Here is a 22,404-nt window from a genome sequence, read left to right on the forward strand (position 1 = left end):
AATTTTTCCGTTGATATTTTCTGTTGTATGGAAGAATATTTTCGAATTTATTCTCACGTCGTACTTTGCTTTTGAAGTTTTTGAAATATATGGACTGAACGAGATTGTTTCACATTTATGGGTGTAGATTTTTAGCTTCCGTGTTGGAAAGTAATTTTCTTCTTTCTTGACTAGGTCTTGCAGCTGGATTTTTATTTGTGACGGCTTATTGTTTCTGATGTAATTAACATATCATTTACGAATGCTATTGCTGATTTATTATTTTGATTGCCGCTCTTGTTCATGCCATACATTTATAATAGGACACTAAACATGGATATTGAACAGGATAGGCCGGTTTACCGTGTCTTACTGTAGATCTCGATGCGTTTGGTCCTTTTGCTTGATCCCTCTGAGAGGTAGAAGTATCTATCATTTCCGTTTTAATTTTTCTTTATTAAACGTTCTTATTTGTTTCTACAAATACTTACATTTTTGTATCATTTGCTAACTACTATAGCATGGGGATTTCTGTGCTATTACCCATAATAAAAAAAAAACAAAATAAAATAAGGAAGGTTTTTAATGTTTTAATTAGAATGTATGAGTGTGTGATTTGTTAATAATTGAGGATGAGTAAGGATAACTATTATTATTATTATTACTATTATTATTACTTACTCCGTGTCTTTCGGCTTTGGACGAGCTTTCGGTTTTACATCTCGTTTACCTATTACGTTTTTTACATTCTATCAGTCTTATGGCGTTATCACCTTATTGCCTCCTCTCGTATATCTATCTAAACACTTTTCCTTGTCTACCTCTTTTATCTTATATATCTACCTCCCCTGTTATCAACTCCATTTTATTGCACTCCATTGTATGTTCTGTCTCTAAAACTATGGCAACTTTTGGGCTCTTGCCTCCTTGCTGTGCTTCCTTATTGTCGTTCTTTTCTTTATTGTCTCCCCGTCTTGTATTGCCCTTCTCCTCTCCATTGTTGTTTTCAATTCTATTAGTCCTTTTCCAATCTCGTTTAGTATTTTTTCTGTGCCCTTTGGTTCTCCTGTTATTTCGCATTCTTCTATTACGTGTCACAGGTCTTCTTTCTTTTTACATAGCTTGTATCTTTTTTCTCCCTCTTCTTTCCAGTATTCCCTTGCTTTGCTCTCGTTTCCACATCTGAATCTTGCTAATATTTTCCTGTCCTTCCACTTCATCCTCCCTTCTAAGTATTTTAGTAACTCTTCTTTGGCGATTTTTCTATAATGTTTGTTATATTATTTTGATTCTCTTATCCTTTCCCGCCTCTCTTCTGCTTCTCTCTTTCTCCTTTCTTCTATAATTTAGTCTATTGTCATCTTTTCTTGCTCTTCTCTTGTTTCCATCTGTGTCCCTCCATTTCTCATCCTTTCTAGTCCCTTCTTTCTCTTTCTCGCTCTTTTCCGTTATTGGCCATTTCCCCAGTTTCTCTCTTTCCTTTATGCACTTCTTTACTAGTTCCTTTTTTGACTCTATGGCTTTTCCTTCATACCTTGCTGCTCTTCCTAATACTTTTTCTTTGATTTCTGTTAGCTTACATTCTTCTATCAATATATAATTCGGTGTTGTCACATCTAAACCTAAGCTTCATTTCACATATCTTCTTTGTATTCTATCCAGCCTTTCTTCCATGTTCCAGCCCCATACCTCTGCTCCAAACAGCGCCACGTTCTCTACCAGCGTTCCAAACATCTTTATTCTCCTCTTGTTGTCCTGTTTGGAAATTCTTTCTTCCACGCTCCATGTTTTCTTCATTGCTATTGTTGCTCTCTTTTCCCTGTCTTCTATGTGTTTCTCATCACTGCCGTTTTTCAGTAATATGTACCCTAGGTATCTTATTTCGTCCACTTCTTCTAATTCTCCCCATTTCCATTTTCTTTGTCTCCTCTTGTTCTTTCGTTTTTTTCGAAAACTACACTCTTGACCTTTTCCGTGCTCAGTTCCAATTCGGTTCCCTTTAAAAATATTTCGTATCTCTTTAGCATTTCTATCAGCCATCAGCACAATATCGTCTGCATATGTCAATGACCATACCTTTCTTTCTCCTACCACTAGGCCCCCCCCGACTTGTCCTTTCCTTAATTCTTCTTCCAGCCCCGCCACGTAGATGCTAAATAACGTAGGGCTCGACGGGCATCCTTGTCTGACTCCCCTCACTGTCCAAAATTCTTTTGTGTTGTTATTCTTGATTCTCACCACATTCTTTGTTTCTGCGTATATCTCTTTAATCCTTCAGGTTAATTTTTCGTTAATCCTCATTTTTCTCATTTTCTCCTCCAATTTCTTTCTGTTTAGCCTATCGAACGCCGCTTTTAAGTCCGCAAAGCAGGCATGTAGTTTTTCTTTTTCTCTACTCAACTGTTTGTCTATGATATGGTTTATCACAAATATCGCGTCTTTCTTTTCTGAATCCGAATTGGCTCTCTTTCAGTTTGTTTTCAATCTCTGCCTTCAGTCGTTCGTGCAGTATTCCTGCACAGATCTTGTATGCTATATCCATTAATGTTACTCTTCTGTCACTCTTCGCTGCTCTCTTGTCCCCCTTTTTATATATCGGACATATTACTCCTTTTTTCCAATCTTCTGGTATCCTCACCCCATTCCATATTTTCCTTAACAGAGCCCATAACGCTTCACCCACTTCCTTCGCTGCATACTTCCAAACTTCATTTTCTAAGCCGTCTTCCCCCATTGCTTTCTTCTCCTTCAAGTTTCTTAATTTGTATATCACCTCTTCCTTCTCTATATATTATCTTCTCTCTCCTCCATTATTTTCTCTTCTGCTCGATGCTCCTCTTTTTTCCTGCCCTCTTTGTGCTCTGTTCCTTCTAAAATTTCCATAAAATGATTTTTCCACTCTTCCTCGCTTATTTCTTCATTTATATTCTCTCTTCTTCTTCTGTATTTATTTATGTATTTCCACGCTTCTTGTTCTGTTTTGATCTTCTTGATTTCCACCATTTCTTCTTCTTCGTATCTTTCCTTTCTTTGTTTGCACCTCTATTTGAATGCCTTTTTTTCCTCCATAAGAGCTTCTCTACTGTATTTTCCTTTCATAAACTTTGTCACCTTCCTTCTCATCTCTCTTTTACTCTCTTTTCCTCTCTTTCCATTCCTTATCTTTACTTTCTTCTTTTGCATTGCTTCATTTATCTTCTTGTTGATTTCTATCCACATTTCCGCTACTGTTCTTCCGTTGCAGGCCCAGTCTTTACATTCGTCCAAGTATTTTTCCACACTTTTGTTTGTCCATTCCCTTTTCTCCTTCTCTTCTTCTTCCTTTTCCTCATTTTTTTGTAATTCCGCCCCCCTCCCTATTTCTATTTCTAATGGCATGTGGTCTGACTCTGTTCTTTTTCCTATTTTCATGTCAATTATTTCTTCTGTCGCCCCCTGATTGCCAATCACATAGTCTATTACTGAGTTTCCTCTCTCCCCAATATAGGTCCGCTCCTCTCCTTCTTTATCTCTGCCATTGATTACCGTCCAGCCTCTCTCCTCCAGATACTTTAGCAGTGTTCTTCCTTCCATGTTTATTGTCTTGCCTTTTGATCGTCTGTTTTTTTCTTTCCCTAGGTCCTCGTTTATCGGCCCTGCCTCTTCTCCTGTTCTTGCGTTCCAGTCTCCGCCGATGATCACCACTTCCTCTTCTCTTCCGTCTACCCTTTCCTCTATTTTTTTTCCATGTCCCTTATGTATCTTGATTATAAATCATCATTATCCTATACGTCTTGTCATTGTATATTATTTTTCTTCCAACTATATTATCACTAATTTCTTTATATCCTATTTCTCTTAGTTTTGTGGCGGATCGGTACCAATAGGACGCCGACAGGTCGAGGCATCAACGCGGCGCAACACCTCCCGGGCGATCCGCGGGTACCAACCGCCAACACCAGAGGGCTACGGCGACAACGAGTCTGTCTATCTCGCTAGCGGTCGAATATACGGGCGAATGATACAAATACCGCACCTAGCGAGACTCCCTCTACGTCTAAGGCAGGGACTACCTGGCATAGCCTTACTGACGAGTCCATCGGTAGTCCCGGGACGAAACGCAAAACTCTCTTTTCATTCGCCACAGTTTTTTATTTACACCCGTTGTTATTCTTCCCTTTGCTCTTCCTTTTTTCCTTACTGTCATTGCTGCCCTGCATTTCCAGTCGAATTCTTTGGGTAGTCTATATTTTAACTTTTCTCTTTTGCTTTCCTCTATCCATGCTTCCGTGAGTCCGATCACGTCGAATTTTTTCAGATATTCTCACACCTCCTTGTCCTTACTTATTAGTCCTGCTACATTTCAGAAGCACGTTTTCATCCCCATTGTAGTCCTCCCTCTTTTTCCTCTTTCTTCATTTTCCTTCCCCTCGCTTTCTTTCTTCCTCTAGCCTCTCTTCGTTTTCGTTCCACCTGTACCATTTGTTTTCTATTGTTAGTTTCTTGTATCCCGTCTTTACATATTCGCCCTTTTCCATTCTTTCTCTGGCTATCCTTCTTATGTGTTGCTTCCCCTCCCTTTCTTTTTTTATCAGATCATCGTCCATGTATATGTAGCAGCACTCGACAGCAAACGTTCCAATGGTTTCTGTCCCGTGGCTTGCTACACAAGGACTCTATCCTTCGGACAAGATGATTGTCAGATGTCGATACATTCCTTCGGAACATTTTCAGCTAACCTAAGGACCCGCTATAAATCTTAGGATTTATTTAGCTAAAGTTCTCCAAAGGAACAAACAGTCTTTGTCTCAACAGTCCCTGTACCTATCACCCACTACGAGAAGATGCTGTAAGTCTGCTTTCCTCACGTGCGACGCTTCCGGCTAGCAACTTTCTCTCAAGGGTGGTTAGCATCCTTTTCCAATCAACGACTCAGAATTTAGCCAATTAACAGCGACATCCATTTCCCTCACTTTCCGAACCAATGCCTTCATCAACGAATCCGATGATCTCGTATCCTGAGACATACCCCATCATAGTTTTCCTATGCAGTATCATCGCGAGGAGAAAGTCAGTCGCGAGTCATCTGTCCGAATCGATAGTTGGTAGCTAGACTTTATCCGAGTTCCTCGACCTCTCAGGCAATCATCGTCCGAACTCGTAGCGAATGTCGAATCGTACCTATCCGAGCTTGAACTTGTAGCCGCGAACCGCGGACCGAATGTACTGAATGTTTTCGCCAAGTGTACTCCTTCGATATTATCGTGAATAAGTATTTATTGTTAAGCAAGTTTGAGTGTTCCTTCAATCACTATCACGCCCTATCACCTCATACACACCCTTTTACCATTTGCTTTTCTCCTTCATTATCCTTATTGTTTCCTCCATCGATTTCATCGTTGCCATTATTATTGTGTTCTTGCCCCCCCCCCACCCCTGACCTTTATCATATGTGCTTTTTCTACTTCTGCCCCATCCTCATTTTTTGTTTATGAACTCCTTTACTGTCTCTTCATTGCTTCCTTCGTTCCAATCCACTCCCTTGATTACTACGTTTCTTCTTCTTTCCTTTCTCTGCCCTGTCCTGCCCTCTTTCATTTCTCTTTTCAGCTCCTCCACTTGCTTTTCGAATATATCTTTTATTTCCTCGATCATTGCCTCGAATTCTCTTTTCATTTTCTCTATTTTTGCCACCACTGCCTCCATTCCTTTCTTTCTGGCTGGTGTCTCTTTTTCTGTCGAGCTGTATTTGTCCAGTGTATTTTTGAAGACTGCTTTACCAGTACTCCTTGGTCTTCCCCTGTTTGTCGCCATCTGCCGTTTCCCTACCTTACTTTGTTTTGCCGCGCTTCTAGCCTCCTAACCTCTTCTTTTCTAGTTTTTCTTATTTGTAGCTTTCTCTCGTTCTTGTCTCCTTTTTCGCTTTTCTTTTGCCTTCTCCTTGTATGCTCACTCTTTATTTTCCCTTCTTCATGCCTCTTTATGCTTCCTGTTCCTTTTTCCCTTCACACTTCACTTTTTCCACAGAGATCTCCGTCCGTGTGTTACCCTCGGCCCGAACCGAACCGAAAGCCCAAGTAAGGATTACTATTTTTGGCAAGCGAGTTTATGTAATTGTCCATTTTGTTGTGATATGCTTTGAAGAATCTTGTGTGCACTTAGTATTGATGTTAGTGTAGTCGAGGTGAAGGTTTCCATTTTCTTCATATTTGATTTGGCAACCATGCCCCATTTTTGTAGTTCATAAGACCAGACTGCATATGTCTGATTTAGATTTTCTTGCTACGAGCTACATGGATTTTCTGATTAGATGTACGTATTTAGTTTTTTCTTGTATGTGTTTCTTCCATTTCAACTTATGATCCAGATGTAACTCCAGGTATCCAGTTGCAAATCGATTCATAAGATTCATAAGGGAAAGATCTTTTTATTGCAAATAGACTAATAGAAAGTTTTTCTCTAAAATCAATTGCAAATAATAATTTTGAATAAAAACGGAAAAATAGATGTCTTTCCTAAAGGAAGAAAAATGAATGAAATAGTAATAATCGTAATAAAAGTAATAGTAATAGTAATAAAATAAATAGTAATAATAAAAGTATCTAATAATGAAAAAGTGAATAATCTAATAGCTAATAAAATTTGTTTCGTTATTCCTTATTAACTGTCGATATTAGACCTTGATATTTCGTGTCAGGTATCCCTATCTCTGAAATTCAATAAGAAAGGAGAACATTTGTTTAGAGCTTTACGTCCTCGAGAATGTTTCTAGTCCTATAACAAACAGTTATTGTAAACAAAATCTTATTTTTAAAATCACAGCCGCCACTAGAGACTGCGGAGCGCGGAACAAGTCTCGCTCTGACAAAATAATATTATTATACACATGTATATGTCGGAGAAGAGGCAGGAACCGGGTTGTGGACGTTTGATAGGCCTCCCTTGGAGTTGGCCATCGTTGTGTGATAACGAAGATACGGCCTGATGCTACAAGCATGTACACTACCGATTCGACAATCAACAGCGGTGGTTGGGCACTTGCGATGTTAGTGACGTTGGTCTTAGGTCCGATGACGAATCCGCGGTCAACGGGATGAAAGATATACTTGCTATAACTCAAACTCACTGATCGTCAGGCGCTGCTCCCTTCGTCGGTGGGATTTCAAGAAAGAATGAATTTTCGTCCCAATGATGCCACAGAGGAAAACTATGATGGGGTGTGTCTAAGGACACGAGATCATCGGATCTGTCGGGTATAGCCCTCGTTCCGAAAGTAAGGGAAATTGACGTCGCTGTCAATTGGTCAGTTTGGGGACAAAGACTGTCTGTCCGTTTGGAAAATCTTAATTGCCGGAAAAACCCAAGTTTTATAGCGAGTCCTCGGGCTAACTGGACTTGTGCTGTGTACGTGCCTCAACATCAGGTATTCATTGTCCGAAGGAACCGTTGGAATGTTTTACTGTCAAGTACCTCTATTGGTATTTCTTTTAATGAGGGTCATACTATAATTCCACACCTTTGTTAGGCGAAGCGCCCGTCCCGTTGACCGCGGCTACGTTCGGCGACTGATAGTCGCCTTGAGCCCAAGTTTATTATCACAAATCGCAAACAAGTACAATTGGGCAGGATGACGGCAAATTGTTTAATTACGATTGTAAACTGTAATTACGATTTTACGGATTTTCCCGAAGTTCCAGAGGGACGGCTCCGGTGTCCTTTCATCTCCGACATATATATGTGTGTTCTACATTATTAAATCAAATATTAAAATATACAATATTACAACTAGCTCTAGCGAAACATAACCTACGCCACGAAACATATATATACATTCCAAACTAAACCTACTAATTTAAATAAATAAAATATGACACTATAGTATTTGTTACGCCGGGCGACTCTCTGCCTGGCCCAAGTCACACACCGCGGGCCAGACGGACACCAGATGTCCGCTCTTCCGTACGGCGTACCCTCAATAGCCTTAAGCACCCGTCATAAACCCGAGTCACTTGCCTGCTAAGGTCCTTCAAACCAAACAAACATCTGTTTCCGAAGAATTTCTAAAGACTATTGTCTACCACGGCGGGACAAGGGAAAGTTAGTTTTTCTCACGTACGCTGCAACTTTCCTCCCACTAACCACTTTCTCTCGAGGGCGGTTAAGACCCTTCGTTTGACCAATTAACAACGAAGCCTATTTCCCTCACTCTCTTAACTAACATCGGCACCAACAAATCCGATGGTCCCGTGCACTAGACACACCCATCCTTAGCTTTCCTCCGACACAGCATCGTCACTCGACTTCACTTCTTCTACATCGTTGGAAAAGTCAACTACTAAGTCTACCGCTAATGCCCATCGGGCAGTCTAAGCATAACGCGAGAGTCGGTCTCGGTATTGTCGAGCCTACATTTCCTCTCCTAAATATCTTATAGTGCTACGTCCACTAATACATTGAATCCAATTACAAGATCCTTGCTCTAACGTACATATCTATCTTATCTTCGTGCGATAAGTGATTATCTATCTATCTATGCTCATCAGTGTAATCTAAGTGTTGGAAGCATATAATTTATAACTCTGTGAATCACAGTGTTATACAACCTCAATCACCCCTATTATCTCAACGGAAATCAGGGGATCGATCAATTCGTGGTGTCGATTGTTATAATCGTAACGGGGATTTACGACCCCCGTTGACGTCTCTTCTAGCGACTACGTCTCCCCGCGATTGGTCGAATAAACAGTATTAAAAACAATTAACATGTAGACAAACTTAAAGGATCACGTTGTGAAATAAAATACATATATATATATATACTACTATGTCAAACAACTAATAATCTATGAACGTAACGAAATAAATATACAAAACCACCTCATAAAATTTACATTACAGAGGATTTAACCAACATATATATATGTCGGAGATGAAAGGAAAGCCGAAGCCTTTCCTTGGAAATTTTGGAAACATCCTCTAGTACTTTAGCCTAGATTTTATTATAGCTGTAATTAAGCAATTGTTGTCATCCGATCTGATTTTAATTGTTCGAATCATTCGATGTCATTCGATCTGATTATAATAGCGAAATTGGGTTCAAGGTGACAATTGGTTACTGAACGTAGCCACGGTCACGGGATGAACGTTTTGCCTGACGGAGGTGTGGAGCAGTTGTATAGTTCTCCCTAGAAATGTGGTTGTGGCGGCATACGGCCTCAAGAACGGGCCTGGCCACATAGGATTGTACTTTGGAGGTGTCGATATAATGAGACACACGTTGTATTAATAATCAAACTCCAGACAGAAACTGCCTAGCAACGGCGTTTGGAACTTTCTCGATGCTTCCAACGAGTATACATCAAACTTTTGGTAGAAACTGCCTAGCAACGGCGATTGGAACCTTCTCGATACTTCTGTCACGTAAAATAACAAAATAAAAAAGGAATTTGAGATGAAAAATAAAAAAAGAAAACTTTATTTTTTTTCTAACATCAATACACTTTACAATCTACTTCCGAACTCTAGGCGTGACTTTCTAAGACTGATTCTTATGATTTTACTTTCGATCGGATCCGATTACTTTCTTTTGTCATCCCTCAACATCCCCACCGTCCATGCATTTGCTAGACGTCCGCGATCGTTGCCACGTGCTCTTTCTTCTAGAACCTTCGGTGGAAGGACCGTTGGGATGTTGATGGTTCATTAGGCACTTCAGCGATATACATTATCGCCGAGTACCGCCACATCTTTATCTCTATCGTCAGTCCGTCGGATTTGAAGGATGCCGGTCGTGACACTTCCAACGAGCATATAACAAACAAATGCAATCGTACAGCGAGAAAGATTTCCATCAGATTATTATTCGTGTGATCAACTTGGAAAGTGATACATCGAGCAGTTTATCGAGCGTCTCAGCAATCGTATTTTTGTGCCTAAAATTATTCTACGCATAGGAAAGAGTTATCTTGTTGACCGTGGATTCGTTTGAACCCAAGAACATTGTTAATAGCGTTCATTAAACTCATTATTCGTTAAACTTATTATTCGTAAAACATATTATTCGTTAATCTTATTATTCGTTAAACTTATTATTCGTTAATCTTATCATTTGTTAAACTTATTATTTGTTAATCTTATTATTCATTAAACTCGATATTCATTATACTTTGTAAAGTCTTGTATATACGCGTAAATATAATCTCTGTTTTGTAAAACGATGGCTAATTCAATGGTTGGCTAATTCGATGGTTACGCCCTAAATTCTAATGTTAATCCGACATATATATATATATATATATATGTCGGGTTATCATTAGGATTTAAGGCGCGTAATGATTCTTCGTTTGAATTAGCCATTGTTTTACAAAGCAGAGAATATATTTACGCGAATAAACAAGATTTTACAAAATATTATGAATAATGAGTTTAATAAATGATAAGATTATCAAACGATAAGTTTAATTAATAATTAGATTAAAGAATAATAAGTTTAACGAACAATAAGAGGAACGAATAATATGTCTTACGAATAATGAATTTAACGAATAATGAGATTAACGATTGATAGGTTTTACGAGTAATGAATTTAATTTACACTATTAACAATGTTCCGGGGTTCAAACGAATCCACGGTCAACGGGATAACTCTTTACTATGCGTAGAATAATTTTAAACACAAAAATACGATTGCTGAGACACTCGGTAAATTGCTCGATGTATCACTTTCCAAGGCGATCACACGAATGAATATCTGATGAAAATCTTTTTCGCTATACGACTGAATTTGTTTGTTATATGCTCGCTGGAGACATCGAGAAGGTTCCAATCGTTGTTGCTAGGCAATTTCTGTCAAAAGTTTGTTGTATACTCTTTGGAAACATCGAGAAAGATCCAAACGCCGTTACTAGGCAGTTTCTGTCTGGAGATTGATTCCTAATACAACGTGTGTCCCATTATATCGACATCTCTAAAGTACAATTCTATGTGATTTCTAGGGAGAACAATACAACCGATCCACACCTTCGTCAGGCAAAACGTTTATCCCGTGACCGTGGCTACGTTCGGCGACCAGTTGTCACCTCGAACCCACTTTCGTTTTCACAAATATCAAACAATTACAAATGACAATTGCTTAATTACAGTTATGATAAAATCTAGGCTAAAGTATTAGAAGGCTTCCTCAAAATTGCAAAGGAAGGCTCCGGTTTTCCTTTCATCTCCGACATATATATATATTGTACACAACCAAAAACAACACAAGTGTCACACGACTCCCTCAGTAACCTCGACCCTTCGTTCCTGCTCACAACACTTCACACGATGACTACGTCTTCTGGGGCCACTCACGGGTTCTTTATAACACTTCTTTTTCTTGTGCTGAAACACCACATGCAGCGAACAAAATAAACCAAAAAGAAAAGGAATAAACTAAATACAAGAAAACAAAATAAGATACGCACTAGAACAGACTGCGTGGGAATCTCTGACGACGATACCTTAATCCATCATCCAACGCTAATATCAAAATCACCAAAACCTATAACAGTAAACTAGATCAAACACCAGGGGCAATGGAAATAATAATTAAATCTACGTAACAAGGATTTACCAAATCAATAATCAAAAGGCACAAACCACCATCCGGAAAGCCGACCACACTTACAGCACGCCAATGCAAGAGGGAAAGACAGTAAACAAAATATATCTTATTAAACAAAATCAAAGAATATAAACAAAAACACTTTAGTAAAACAGCACCTGTTCGGAACACATGTAGGCACATATACACATATAAATAAATAAAACACTGCCACTAAATAAACTCAGAATTCATACACGGAGAGCATCCGGATACATCTCACGAAACCTATCTAAACACCATGAGAGTACGTCCGGGCAAGTACCACCCTGATCTGAGGAATGGTGGCGTAGATAAGCCTCCAACACTTGATCAGGGATCTCCCCTGGAAAACGAACCTTCGCACCGGTATCTGTATCGATCACTTCGACCATAGAAGAACCTGGCGGCAACTCAAGGGTGTTCTCATCGGAGAAAGTTAGGTCGACAACGGAAGGATCCTCAAGACTCGACAATGGGGTTGGAGCCACACTACTGCTACCCTCCGTGGAAAATGATTTCGCCAACCTCCTTAACTTCTGTCTGCGAGTTTTCACACCGCCACGACGACCAGGTTTTCTTGAACGTTTCAAAGGAGGTATGAACGGCCTACGCCTTCCTCTATTTCTTTTCTTCCTCTCACACTAAAATAAAACACACAAGTTTAAGGAAATGAACAACAATATGAAACAGGATGAAGTCAAAACAAATCAAAATAACACATACTTCAGATACATCGGTATCCATGATCTAACATAACCTGCATTCATAAAAAGAAAACATGGAAATGCAGTAAGGAAAATCGACACTACCAAACATACAAAATATTGAACAATCGAAACCACTCATTACTGTGAATTATTACATAAAAAGGAAAACTAACCTAAAAACTCACTAAGCAAATTAAATTCGCCAAGTAAAACGAACTCGCCAAACAATTAAGAACTGTTACGAACTGCCACTTCACACCATCCCTTATGAAGTGACGTGTTATTTTTAATGGTTTTTTGGGGGGAAGATAGTACGGCGTCCCACACGTGCAAAGATTCGGCAAAACACTAAGTTGCCACGTGCCTTGTACGTTCCATTCACACCAGCAAAGAAATTACTAGACATATCACAAATGCAACCTCCGCAAGGACAAGCTGCCACGCGCCTGGCACATTCCACTGGCATCAATAGGGAAGGCCAGGGAAGGATCGCAGACGCAACCTCAGCAAAAGACGAGCCAGTACAATATTTACATTTTATCACGCACCTTGTATGTCCCTAACACCAAATGATACATGAGAAATTAAGAAGACGAAACTTCAGCAGCACCTACGTGTCTCACGGATATGATAAATTAGAAATAGCGTAAACAAGATAATCAAGAAGGCGAAACTTCAGCAGACTCCGCCTGTCCCAAAAATATGAGATAATCAAAAAGACGAAACTTCAACACAATCCGCGAAAGTAGGCAGTTACAATTGTTACGTTCTTGTTTGTTTTAAATCGATTCTAAGTCGTTGAATTTGCAGAATTTTTTTTTTGTTTATGGTGATTTAATTTAATTTGATTTGATTTAATTTGAATTTAATAGGAAGGGAAAATTTAAATGATATGATTGTATTTAAGATATTGATTTAAGATTTCAGATTAAGTTCTATTTCTAAAGTTTAAAAAATTCTTTTTTATCGAAACTTTCGATTTACACGGTAGTTGCTGCCACCAGAAATAGTCTAAGGACTATTTCGATTAGAGAAATTTCTTTAGATGGTTTATTAATGAATTAATTGCTCGTGGGTAGCGTTAACTAATATTCAGGCTACTGATAGATAAATTCCACGTTTTCGGCTAACCTGCTATGTGCAGGGATACTGGCACGGGAGAGGATTAAAGCTGGGTAAGATAAATATTTGTGCTCGTTGCACGGATTTTATTTGAATGTTGAATTATTTAGATTGTTACGTATATATATGTCGGGTTTGCATTAGAATTAGGGTTAGGGGCGTGAAACGAATCTTCGCTTGGGTTACACGTTGTCGTTATGCAATAGAGAAGACATTGACCAGTGCAAATACGATTATTATAGAACCGGACAAGTAACCGTGGTAGTTAGGTACTCGAGAAACTAATGACAATGATCCTAGGTTCAATAACGAATCCGCGGTCGACGGGATGATAGATGAACGTACTCACAAAATCCAAGTCGGACGCGCAATATTCACTGGTCGTAAGGGGTTACTCTTTTTCATCGATGAGATCGCGAGCGGGAATGACTTTCCCGTCCCGATGATGCCACAGAGGAAAACTATATTGGGGTGTGTCTAAGGACACGAGATCATCGGATTCGTCGAGAAAAGCCTTCGTTCAGAAAGTAAGGGAAATTGGCGTTGCTGCTAATTGGTCAATCTCCATACCGGTGGTTAGAAAAAGATGCTAGCCGCTCTCGAGGGAAAGTTGCTAGTGGGAGACGCCGTTCGTTAAAAAATATGTCTCCCCTATTTTCCCGTAGTTGGGACAAAGACTGTTTGTCTGTTTGAAGGACTTTAGTTAACTAAACCTTAAGATTTATAACGAGCCCTCGAGCTAGCCGAACATGTACTGCGGAGACGCATCGACATCTGGCAATCATCTTACTCGAAGAATAGGGACTGCGTGTGGCGAGCCACGGGACAGAAACCGTTGGAATGTTTACTGTCGCGTGTCGCCACGAATATTTCTTTTAAGGAGAGCTATAGAATTACTCCATACCTTTGTTAGACAAAGCGTTCATCCCGTGACCGCGGCTACGTTCGGCGACTGACTGTCGCCTCGAGCCCAAGCTCATTGTCACAACTCTCGAACAATTACAATCGGATTGAATAACTACAATTGTTCAATTACAGACTCCGGTGTTCTTTCATCTCCGACATATATATATATTTTCACGACGTAATCTTCCAATGGGATAAACAATGCATTTTTAAATTTTTTTTTTTTATTTATTTATTAGAATATTGATCTCATACATACATATATAACTTGTAATGTGATAATAAAAATTTTTTATTAGAATGTTAACTATGTATAATTACTTGGTTTGTTAACAGGTTTATTTAGTTATTTTATTTATCCATTTATTTTTTGATATTTAATAAAATATAACATGTATTCTTGTCCCTTTTCCTAATTATTTCCTTGTTGTTATTTTATTTCAGATCATCAGGTGAGTTCCCAGTTCACTATTAATTAGTTGTTTTATAATTTCTCCTTTTCTTGTTGATTAATTAAAATGTGTCTTCCATTTATTCTCTTTTGCTATTATGTGGTATATAATTATTTTAACTTCTAGATTTTACCTGCTTCTTCGATTTACTAGTTGGTTTTATTTAATAGTTTGTTTTGCATTTGCGTATTCCATCTTCGTTAATTAATTGTAGTATATTTTCCTGTCGTCGGATATAATTGTTCTTGTTCCAGATTGATTCGCACCTCGCTCGGGTTGTTAGTTGATATAGGTTATGTTACATTTTCCATATTTATTACTTCGTTAGAGTATTTATTTCTATTTTATCATTTACCCTCATATGTTAATTTTCTATATATAACTACGTTTAATTAATCTTTTATCAAGAAACTTCCATTTTCGTTGTACCGTGCGTTTGTTTTGGGGTGTTCGAACTGTCACTCGCGTTGTTTGTATATTGCGATATTCTGTATTTCGGACCCCCTCTTGAAGTTCAAATTTCCGGAGGAAATTTGACTGATCGTGTCCCTTAATTCATTTAGAGCAGATGTAGTGGATGTTGGTTGTTGATCTATTACATCGTTTGATGTGATTGATATTCCTTGTGGTTGTGTTGTCCGATCTTCGACGTTACGTTTTCCTCTGATGTACAATAGTAGGTGGGTGACCGAGCCGCATATTGCTCCGAGTAAGGCGATTCCACATCCGTAAGTCTCGCGTAATTGGTACCCATGTATAACTATGTCAACTATCGTCTTTATTATCTTTAGTATTATGAAGATTCCAAGTATTGCTGCGCTAATCGTTCCAAATTCAATAAAGCCATTCCATAGTTTTGACGCTGTATTTTTTGCTATTGTTGTCAATGTGTTTTCATCCATAATACCTAGAACATTTACTGTTTTCGGTACAATTGCCTTTCCTGCTGCTCTTCTGGCTATGGTGTTCAAGACTGCAGTTTTTTCTGCTGGAAACATGACATGGTCTCGGAGTGCGTCCAGGTCACTTTAAGTGTATATTCCACTCGTGGCTAATGACGATGGCGCAGAGTATTGCCACGTTTGGTGTAGGTTTGGGCAGAGCTCTAGTGGTGCCATTGCCTCTATTGGTTTTGGCATGAGCTTGTGCCATATTCCATCGATGTTGTATAGTGTTGGCAATATTACGCTACACTCTCTGTGGTTTCCGTGTTTTGTTATGACTCGAGTCTTAGGCATTAAGTATGCCGTGTTGTTTCCTTGCCAAACGGGTAATTCCATGTAGCATTCCGTTGTATGACGTACTTTTGCTTGGACTGGAATGCATTTAACTATATGTACTGCTTCTCCTGCGACCAAGGCCATGTGTCCTGGAGTTTTGGTTATTGCATACGCAAATTCATCAGGTAATATAGTTGCTAGACTTAATGCATTCTCTATTATTGTCTTTTCCGAGATGCATCTTTGTGTCAATATATCCTGATAGAGTGCAGTCATTTGTCTTCTGATATGTTTTTCCACGTAAATGAATTTTGAGTTTACGTATGCGAATATATCTAAATTTTCGACTGCTGTTTTACGTTTGGATATAAATGTATTTCCTTTAGTTGTTTCTAGGAGAAAGAGCTTAGGGTGTTCTGTGGATAACAGGGTGTATCCGCACAGAGGCTGTTCTCCAGTTTTGGTTAGCACAAAGGTTATTTCTTGAGTAGTCAAGGCAAAAACCGGTGCCGTCGGGTTGCTATTGGTTTTTATTTCTTGAATTTTTGTGGAGATTCCTTCGTACAGGACGTCGTACTGATCGAACTTACATAGGGATGGTGGATGTGGTTGCCAATAGGTGTATCCATCTTCTGAATCCAAACAGGTTCCTTCATTAAAAGCGCAGGTTGTTCCTGACCTTAGTATGATTTTATTTGCTTCGATCCGCATTGGTACTGTTCCTGATCTTAGGCTTATCTTTACCGTGGCTTGCATGACAACTCCTTCCCAGCTTCCGTAGGGATCTGCGTATTGTGTTCCCTGGCAGCTGCCATCGTTTGTTAGTTTTCCGGCTAGGACAAGGGAGTTTGTCATCGTCATATTGTCTTTTGGCAGTTCGCTGTGGAGTGCCGAAGCGTACAGACGTGTCTCTAGTGCCCAGCGTAGTCCGAAAACAACACGTGTCGCCCAACCGTCGAAAGTGAACACAGCTAAGTGTCCCTTACCCTTTAGGGAGAAGAAAATCCCACGCACCTAACCCCAACCCGAATACTAGCCTCACAGCCTCACGACTAGTTATTCATTCCGAATTAACTAGCTCGATGATGGCCCAGCAATCGCGACCAGGCTCTCCGGAGCAGACTCGCAGCTACCCCGCGCTACCTCCCCCGTCGCAGAAGTGTAGCAGAACTCTCCGCACCAACGACGCTAATACTACCAAGAAACGGAAAATAGAAACAACAATACAAATAAACACTCACAACAGGTTCGCCGTATTGGAATCCTCAAACGACGCCATGGAAATCGTAGAACCGCCACCAAACCAACACTCACAGAGAATCCCCCCTCCCCCACCAATATTTGTGGATGACGTCATTGACATACAGACAATGACCAGGTCCCTAGAGAGAGATATCTGCAAGGAGGAATATAACCTCAAGATAAGCAACAATAGAGTAAAAATACTGCCGACGAACCCAGAAGCTTACAGAAAACTCACCAAGACACTCAGGACCCTGAACGCCAACTTCCACACCTACCAACTCAAACAGGAAAGGCCTTTCCGGGTGGTCCTACGAAACATACACCACTCAGCAGACATAGACGAACTCAAATACGAACTCTCAAAACTCGGCCACGAAGTCATCAACGCAAGTAATATAAGGCATAGAGTCTCGAAAGACCCGTTATCCTTATTTTTCATAGATATAAAACAAAAGCCAAACAATAAGGAAATCTACAATATCAGTCGCCTAATGAACGCAATAGTAAAATTCGAACCACCGCTTGTGAAAAAAGAAATAGTGCAATGCAAAAGGTGCCAAAGGTACGGTCATACGCAGAAATACTGCAACCATACTTTCCGCTGCGTTAAATGCGCAGGCACTCACTCCACTGACCAGTGCGCCAAATCACCGGAAACTCCAGCGAAATGCATCCACTGCCAAGGGGACCACCCCGCCAACTACAAAGGCTGCCCAGCATATAAAACACTATACACGAACAGGTACCCTAAGCTCAGAGCAAAAGAGGTATCCAACCAAACACCCAGCCCGCCGAAATTCACGACTACCCCAACCCCCTCAACCAACCAAGCACCCAGTCCTACCAAATTCATCTCCACCTCAACCTCCTATGCCCAAGCAGTACAAGGCATCCAAAATAACCCGAACAGCCAAAGGAACCTTCCCCAAAACAGTGACCCCAACCCACCTAACACAGACAACTCCTCAAGGCTTGAAAAGCTAATAGAGAAACAATCAGAGCAAATAAATCACTTGCTATCGCTACTAACACTCATCGTGGAAAAATTAGCACGCCCCGACTCAAAATAAAACCAAGGCGCATAGCACTCTGGAACGCCAACGGTCTAGCGCAACACAAACTTGAACTAGAACTCTTCTTAAAACACCAGCAAATCGACGTAATGCTCGTATCGGAAACCCACTTCACCGACAAGAGCTACCTGAAAATAAATGGTTACAAATTCTACCATACCCAACACCCCAGCGGAAAGGCCCACGGTGGCACCGGAATAATAATCAAAGCAAGTATTAAGCACTACGAACTTCCATCATTCCAGAAAGACTACCTACAAGCAACAAACGTAGCAATAGAAGACTGTCATGGCTCAATCACCACCTCAGCAGTATACTGCCCTCCCAGACACTCCATCGCCAAAGAAGACCTTGATAACTTCCTGGACACCCTGGGCAATAGATTCATAGTTGGAGGAGACTATAACGCCAAGCACATTCAATGGGGCAGCAGACTGGTTACAGCAAGAGGCAAAAACCTCTTAAACAGCATAATAAACAACAACCTCAACTACCTCACCACATACGAACCCACATACTGGCCCACTGACACCAACAAAATACCCAACCTTCTCGACTTCTTCATAACTAAAAATATCCCATCAAGACACGTCCAGATCAACTCCTCAGCTGATCTCTCCTCTGATCATTCTCCCGTGATAGCAACAGTCAGCTCAACAATCATCGAGAATACACCTAATGGCTCCATTCACAACCAACACACCAACTGGCAGCTCTTCAGAGAAGTCTTTACACACTCAACCTCAGCCTTCACCCCACTAAAAACAAAGGAAGATATCGAAGCAGCCACGGAATACTTAAACACAAGCATAATAAACGCAATCCGCCTCTCCACACCGACAAAGCCATCTAACAGCAAACAAGAATATCCCCAATACATACTAAAAAAAATAGCAGAAAAACGTAGACTAAGAAGAGTATGGCAGACCCATAGAACACCGGAGGACAAACGCAAACTTAACAACGCAACTAGGAAGCTATCCAGAACCTTAAAAATCTATAAAAACGACTGCTTCCATAAATACCTCGCCAGCTTATCCCCCACAGCCGACGCCAACTACTCACTATGGAAGGCCTCCAGGAAACTCACACGCCCCCCACAAATAATCCCACCGATCCGCCGCCCGCAAGGTGGATGGGCGCGAAGCCCTACAGAAAAAGCCGACCTGTTCGCTAAACACTTGTCAAAAGTATTCAAACCCCATTCCCCCAAAGCCGCCGCGGACGTTACCGAATACCTGCACACCCCCTTCCAAATGTCCCCTCCTATCGAACCCTTCTCCTCTGCAGAGACTATAGAAACAATCAGTCGCCTAAACCCCAAGAAAGCAGCAGGACACGACCTAATAAGCAATAAAGCAATCAAGGAACTTCCCACAAAAGGGATAGTACTCATCACATCGATTTTTAATGTTATCCTTCGCCTGGAACACTATCCTAAAGCCTGGAAAATCTCATTGATTACCCTCATCCCTAAACCCGGTAAACCGATATACGAAACCAGCTCCTATCGCCCAATCAGTCTTTTACCTACCCTGTCCAAACTATTCGAGAAGATGCTCACGAACCGACTCCTTCCAATCCTAGAGAACTTGAAAACACTCCCAGATCACCAATTCGGCTTCCGAAAACATCATTCTACAGTAGAGCAAATCCACCGCTTAACTCATACGATCAGCCAAACACTTGAAAAGAAAAAATATTGCTCAGCGGTTTTCCTAGACATCCAACAGGCATTCGACAAAGTATGGCATGAAGGGCTACTATACAAGATTAAAAAGATCCTACCTCACCCCTACTACTCCATCCTAAAATCTTACCTAACCAATAGACAATTCATGATTAAATGCCTAGACGCCACTTCCGCAACATTCCCAATGGAAGCCGGCATACCCCAAGGTAGTGTCCTCGGACCCCTACTGTACTCCATCTACACTGCCGACCTACCTATATCAAACGATATAACAATAGCGACATTTGCAGACGACACAGCGCTATTAGCTACCCACGCAGACCCGGTAATAGCCTCATCCACTCTCCAGCGAAGTCTCGACTCCATGGAAAAGTGGTTTCACAAATGGGGCTTCAAAGTCAACGAAAAGAAATCCTCACATGTAACCTTCACGCTCCGAAAACAAACCTGCCCCCAGGTCACCATCAACAATGCAACAATCCCTAGCAGGGACACAGTCCGATACCTGGGCATGACCCTGGACAGGAGACTAACGTGGAAGACACACATCTCAGATAAAACGAAGCAACTAAAGGACAAACTAAAAAAACTCTATTGGCTCACGGGCCGACGCTCCAAACTAAACATAGAGAATAAAATTACCCTCTACAAGACCGTAATAAAACCTGTCTGGACCTACGGAATCCAACTATGGGGAACAGCAAGTAACTCCAACATTGAAATACTCCAACGCTTCCAATCGAAAACGCTAAGATCCCTAATTGACGCACCTTGGTATGTAACCAATGAAACAATACACCGCGACCTCAAGATACCCACCGTCAAAGAGGAAATAGCAAAATATAGCGACAGATATAACAAAAGAGTCAACAAACACCGAAACCCCCTAATCACTGGACTACTCGATACGACGGACCAGATTCGCAGGCTGAAGAGGCACTGCCCGCTAGACCTAAACGTTAGATTCTTTTAATTATCCAAATTAAGCATTTGCACTTACTTATAATACTTATAAATTATACCTATCTATAATAAGTATTAACTTATTGTAAATAATCAGCCATGTCACTGCGCCACGCCAGAAAAATTACTGAAAATTCTCAACGCGAGAATTGATTGTAATTTCAACAAATAAATAAAAAAAAAAAAAATATTGTCTTTTAAGTCTACTATGAAAGTTTCAGGTTCGAGGGAAAAAGTGCCGTCTTGGTGCATCCTTGTGCATTGTTGAGCCGTTGTCTCGTGGGGGTATTCGGCGAATCCATTATGTACTGCTGACGTGTGGGAGTGCATGCCGCAATAGTATATCATTCGCGTAATTTGCACCTTACATTGTCTTACTCTAGCGATGTCAAATTCCGAAAGTTGCAATAGTTGTATATATGTTTCCTGACTTTCCGTCTGTACGGGTTTTATATTACAATCTCCAATAGAGTTTAACGAGATGGTGGTGACATTCAAATGGTTCCCGTTGCAATCATATCCTATTAAACCGTTTGTTGTTCCGAATAGAGTGAGTAGGATGACCAAATAACTCATTTTCCCTGTCAACAATTTATTTGATATGTTCTTATATTCTAGTGTTCATTATTATAGTATAAATTACAAATATATATATATGTATGTATTTATGTATATTTATATGTCGGAGATGAAAGAACACCGGAGCCTTTGGAATTTTGGATAATCCCGCAACATTGTAACCTAGAGTCTACTATAGCTGTAATTGAACAATTGTAGTTATTCAATCCGATTGTAATTGTTCGAGAGTTGTGATAATGAGCTTGGGCTCGAGACGACAGTCAGTCGCCGAACGTAGCCGCGGTCACGGGATGAACGCTTTGTCTAACAAAGGCATGGAATAATTCTATAGCTCTCCTTAAGAAGGAAATAGTTGTAACACTCGACAGTAAACATTCCAACGGTCTCTGTCCCGTAGCTCGCCACACGCAGACCCTATTCTTCGAGTAAGATGATTGCCAGATGTCGATGAGTCTCCGCAGTACATGTTCAGCTAGCTCGAGGGCCCGTTATAAATGTTAAGATTTAGTCAACTAAAGTCCTTCAAACAGACAAACAGTCTTTGTCCTAACTACGGGAAAATAGGGGAGACCTATTTTTCAACGAGCGGCGTCTCCCACTAGCAACTTTCCCTCGAGGGCGGCTAGCATCTTTTTCTAACCACCGGTATGGAGATTGACCAATTAGCAGCAACGCCAATTTCCCTTACTTTCTGAACGAAGGCTTTTCTCGACGAATCCGATGATCTCGTGTCCTTAGACACACCCCAATATAGTTTTCCTCTGTGGCATCATCGGGACGGGAAAGTCATTCCCGCTCGCGATCTCATCGATGAAAAAGAGTAACCCCTTACGACCAGTGAATATTGCGCGTCCGACTTAGATTTT

The 22,404-nt window shown here is 40.5% G+C and overlaps 1 protein-coding gene and 1 pseudogene across 1 annotated transcript; both read right to left on the reverse strand.

Moving 5' to 3' along the window:
* Nucleotides 1-810: 810 nt before the first annotated feature.
* LOC117212656 lies at nt 811-1,796 on the reverse strand (annotated as a pseudogene).
* A 676-nt stretch (nt 1,797-2,472) lies between these two features.
* LOC117212657 lies at nt 2,473-4,992 on the reverse strand. The gene is made up of 4 exons (XM_033457608.1): nt 4,932-4,992; nt 3,328-3,728; nt 2,588-2,725; nt 2,473-2,493 (listed from the first exon to the last, which is right to left on the reverse strand). The coding sequence occupies exons 1-4, from the start codon at nt 4,990-4,992 to the stop codon at nt 2,473-2,475; spliced, it is 621 nt and encodes a 206-aa protein (XP_033313499.1).
* Nucleotides 4,993-22,404: the final 17,412 nt, after the last annotated feature.

The sequence above is a fragment of the Bombus bifarius genome, unplaced genomic scaffold (genome assembly GCF_011952205.1).
Source record: "Bombus bifarius isolate JDL3187 unplaced genomic scaffold, Bbif_JDL3187 scf7180000008335, whole genome shotgun sequence".
Taxonomy (NCBI): domain Eukaryota; kingdom Metazoa; phylum Arthropoda; class Insecta; order Hymenoptera; family Apidae; genus Bombus; species Bombus bifarius.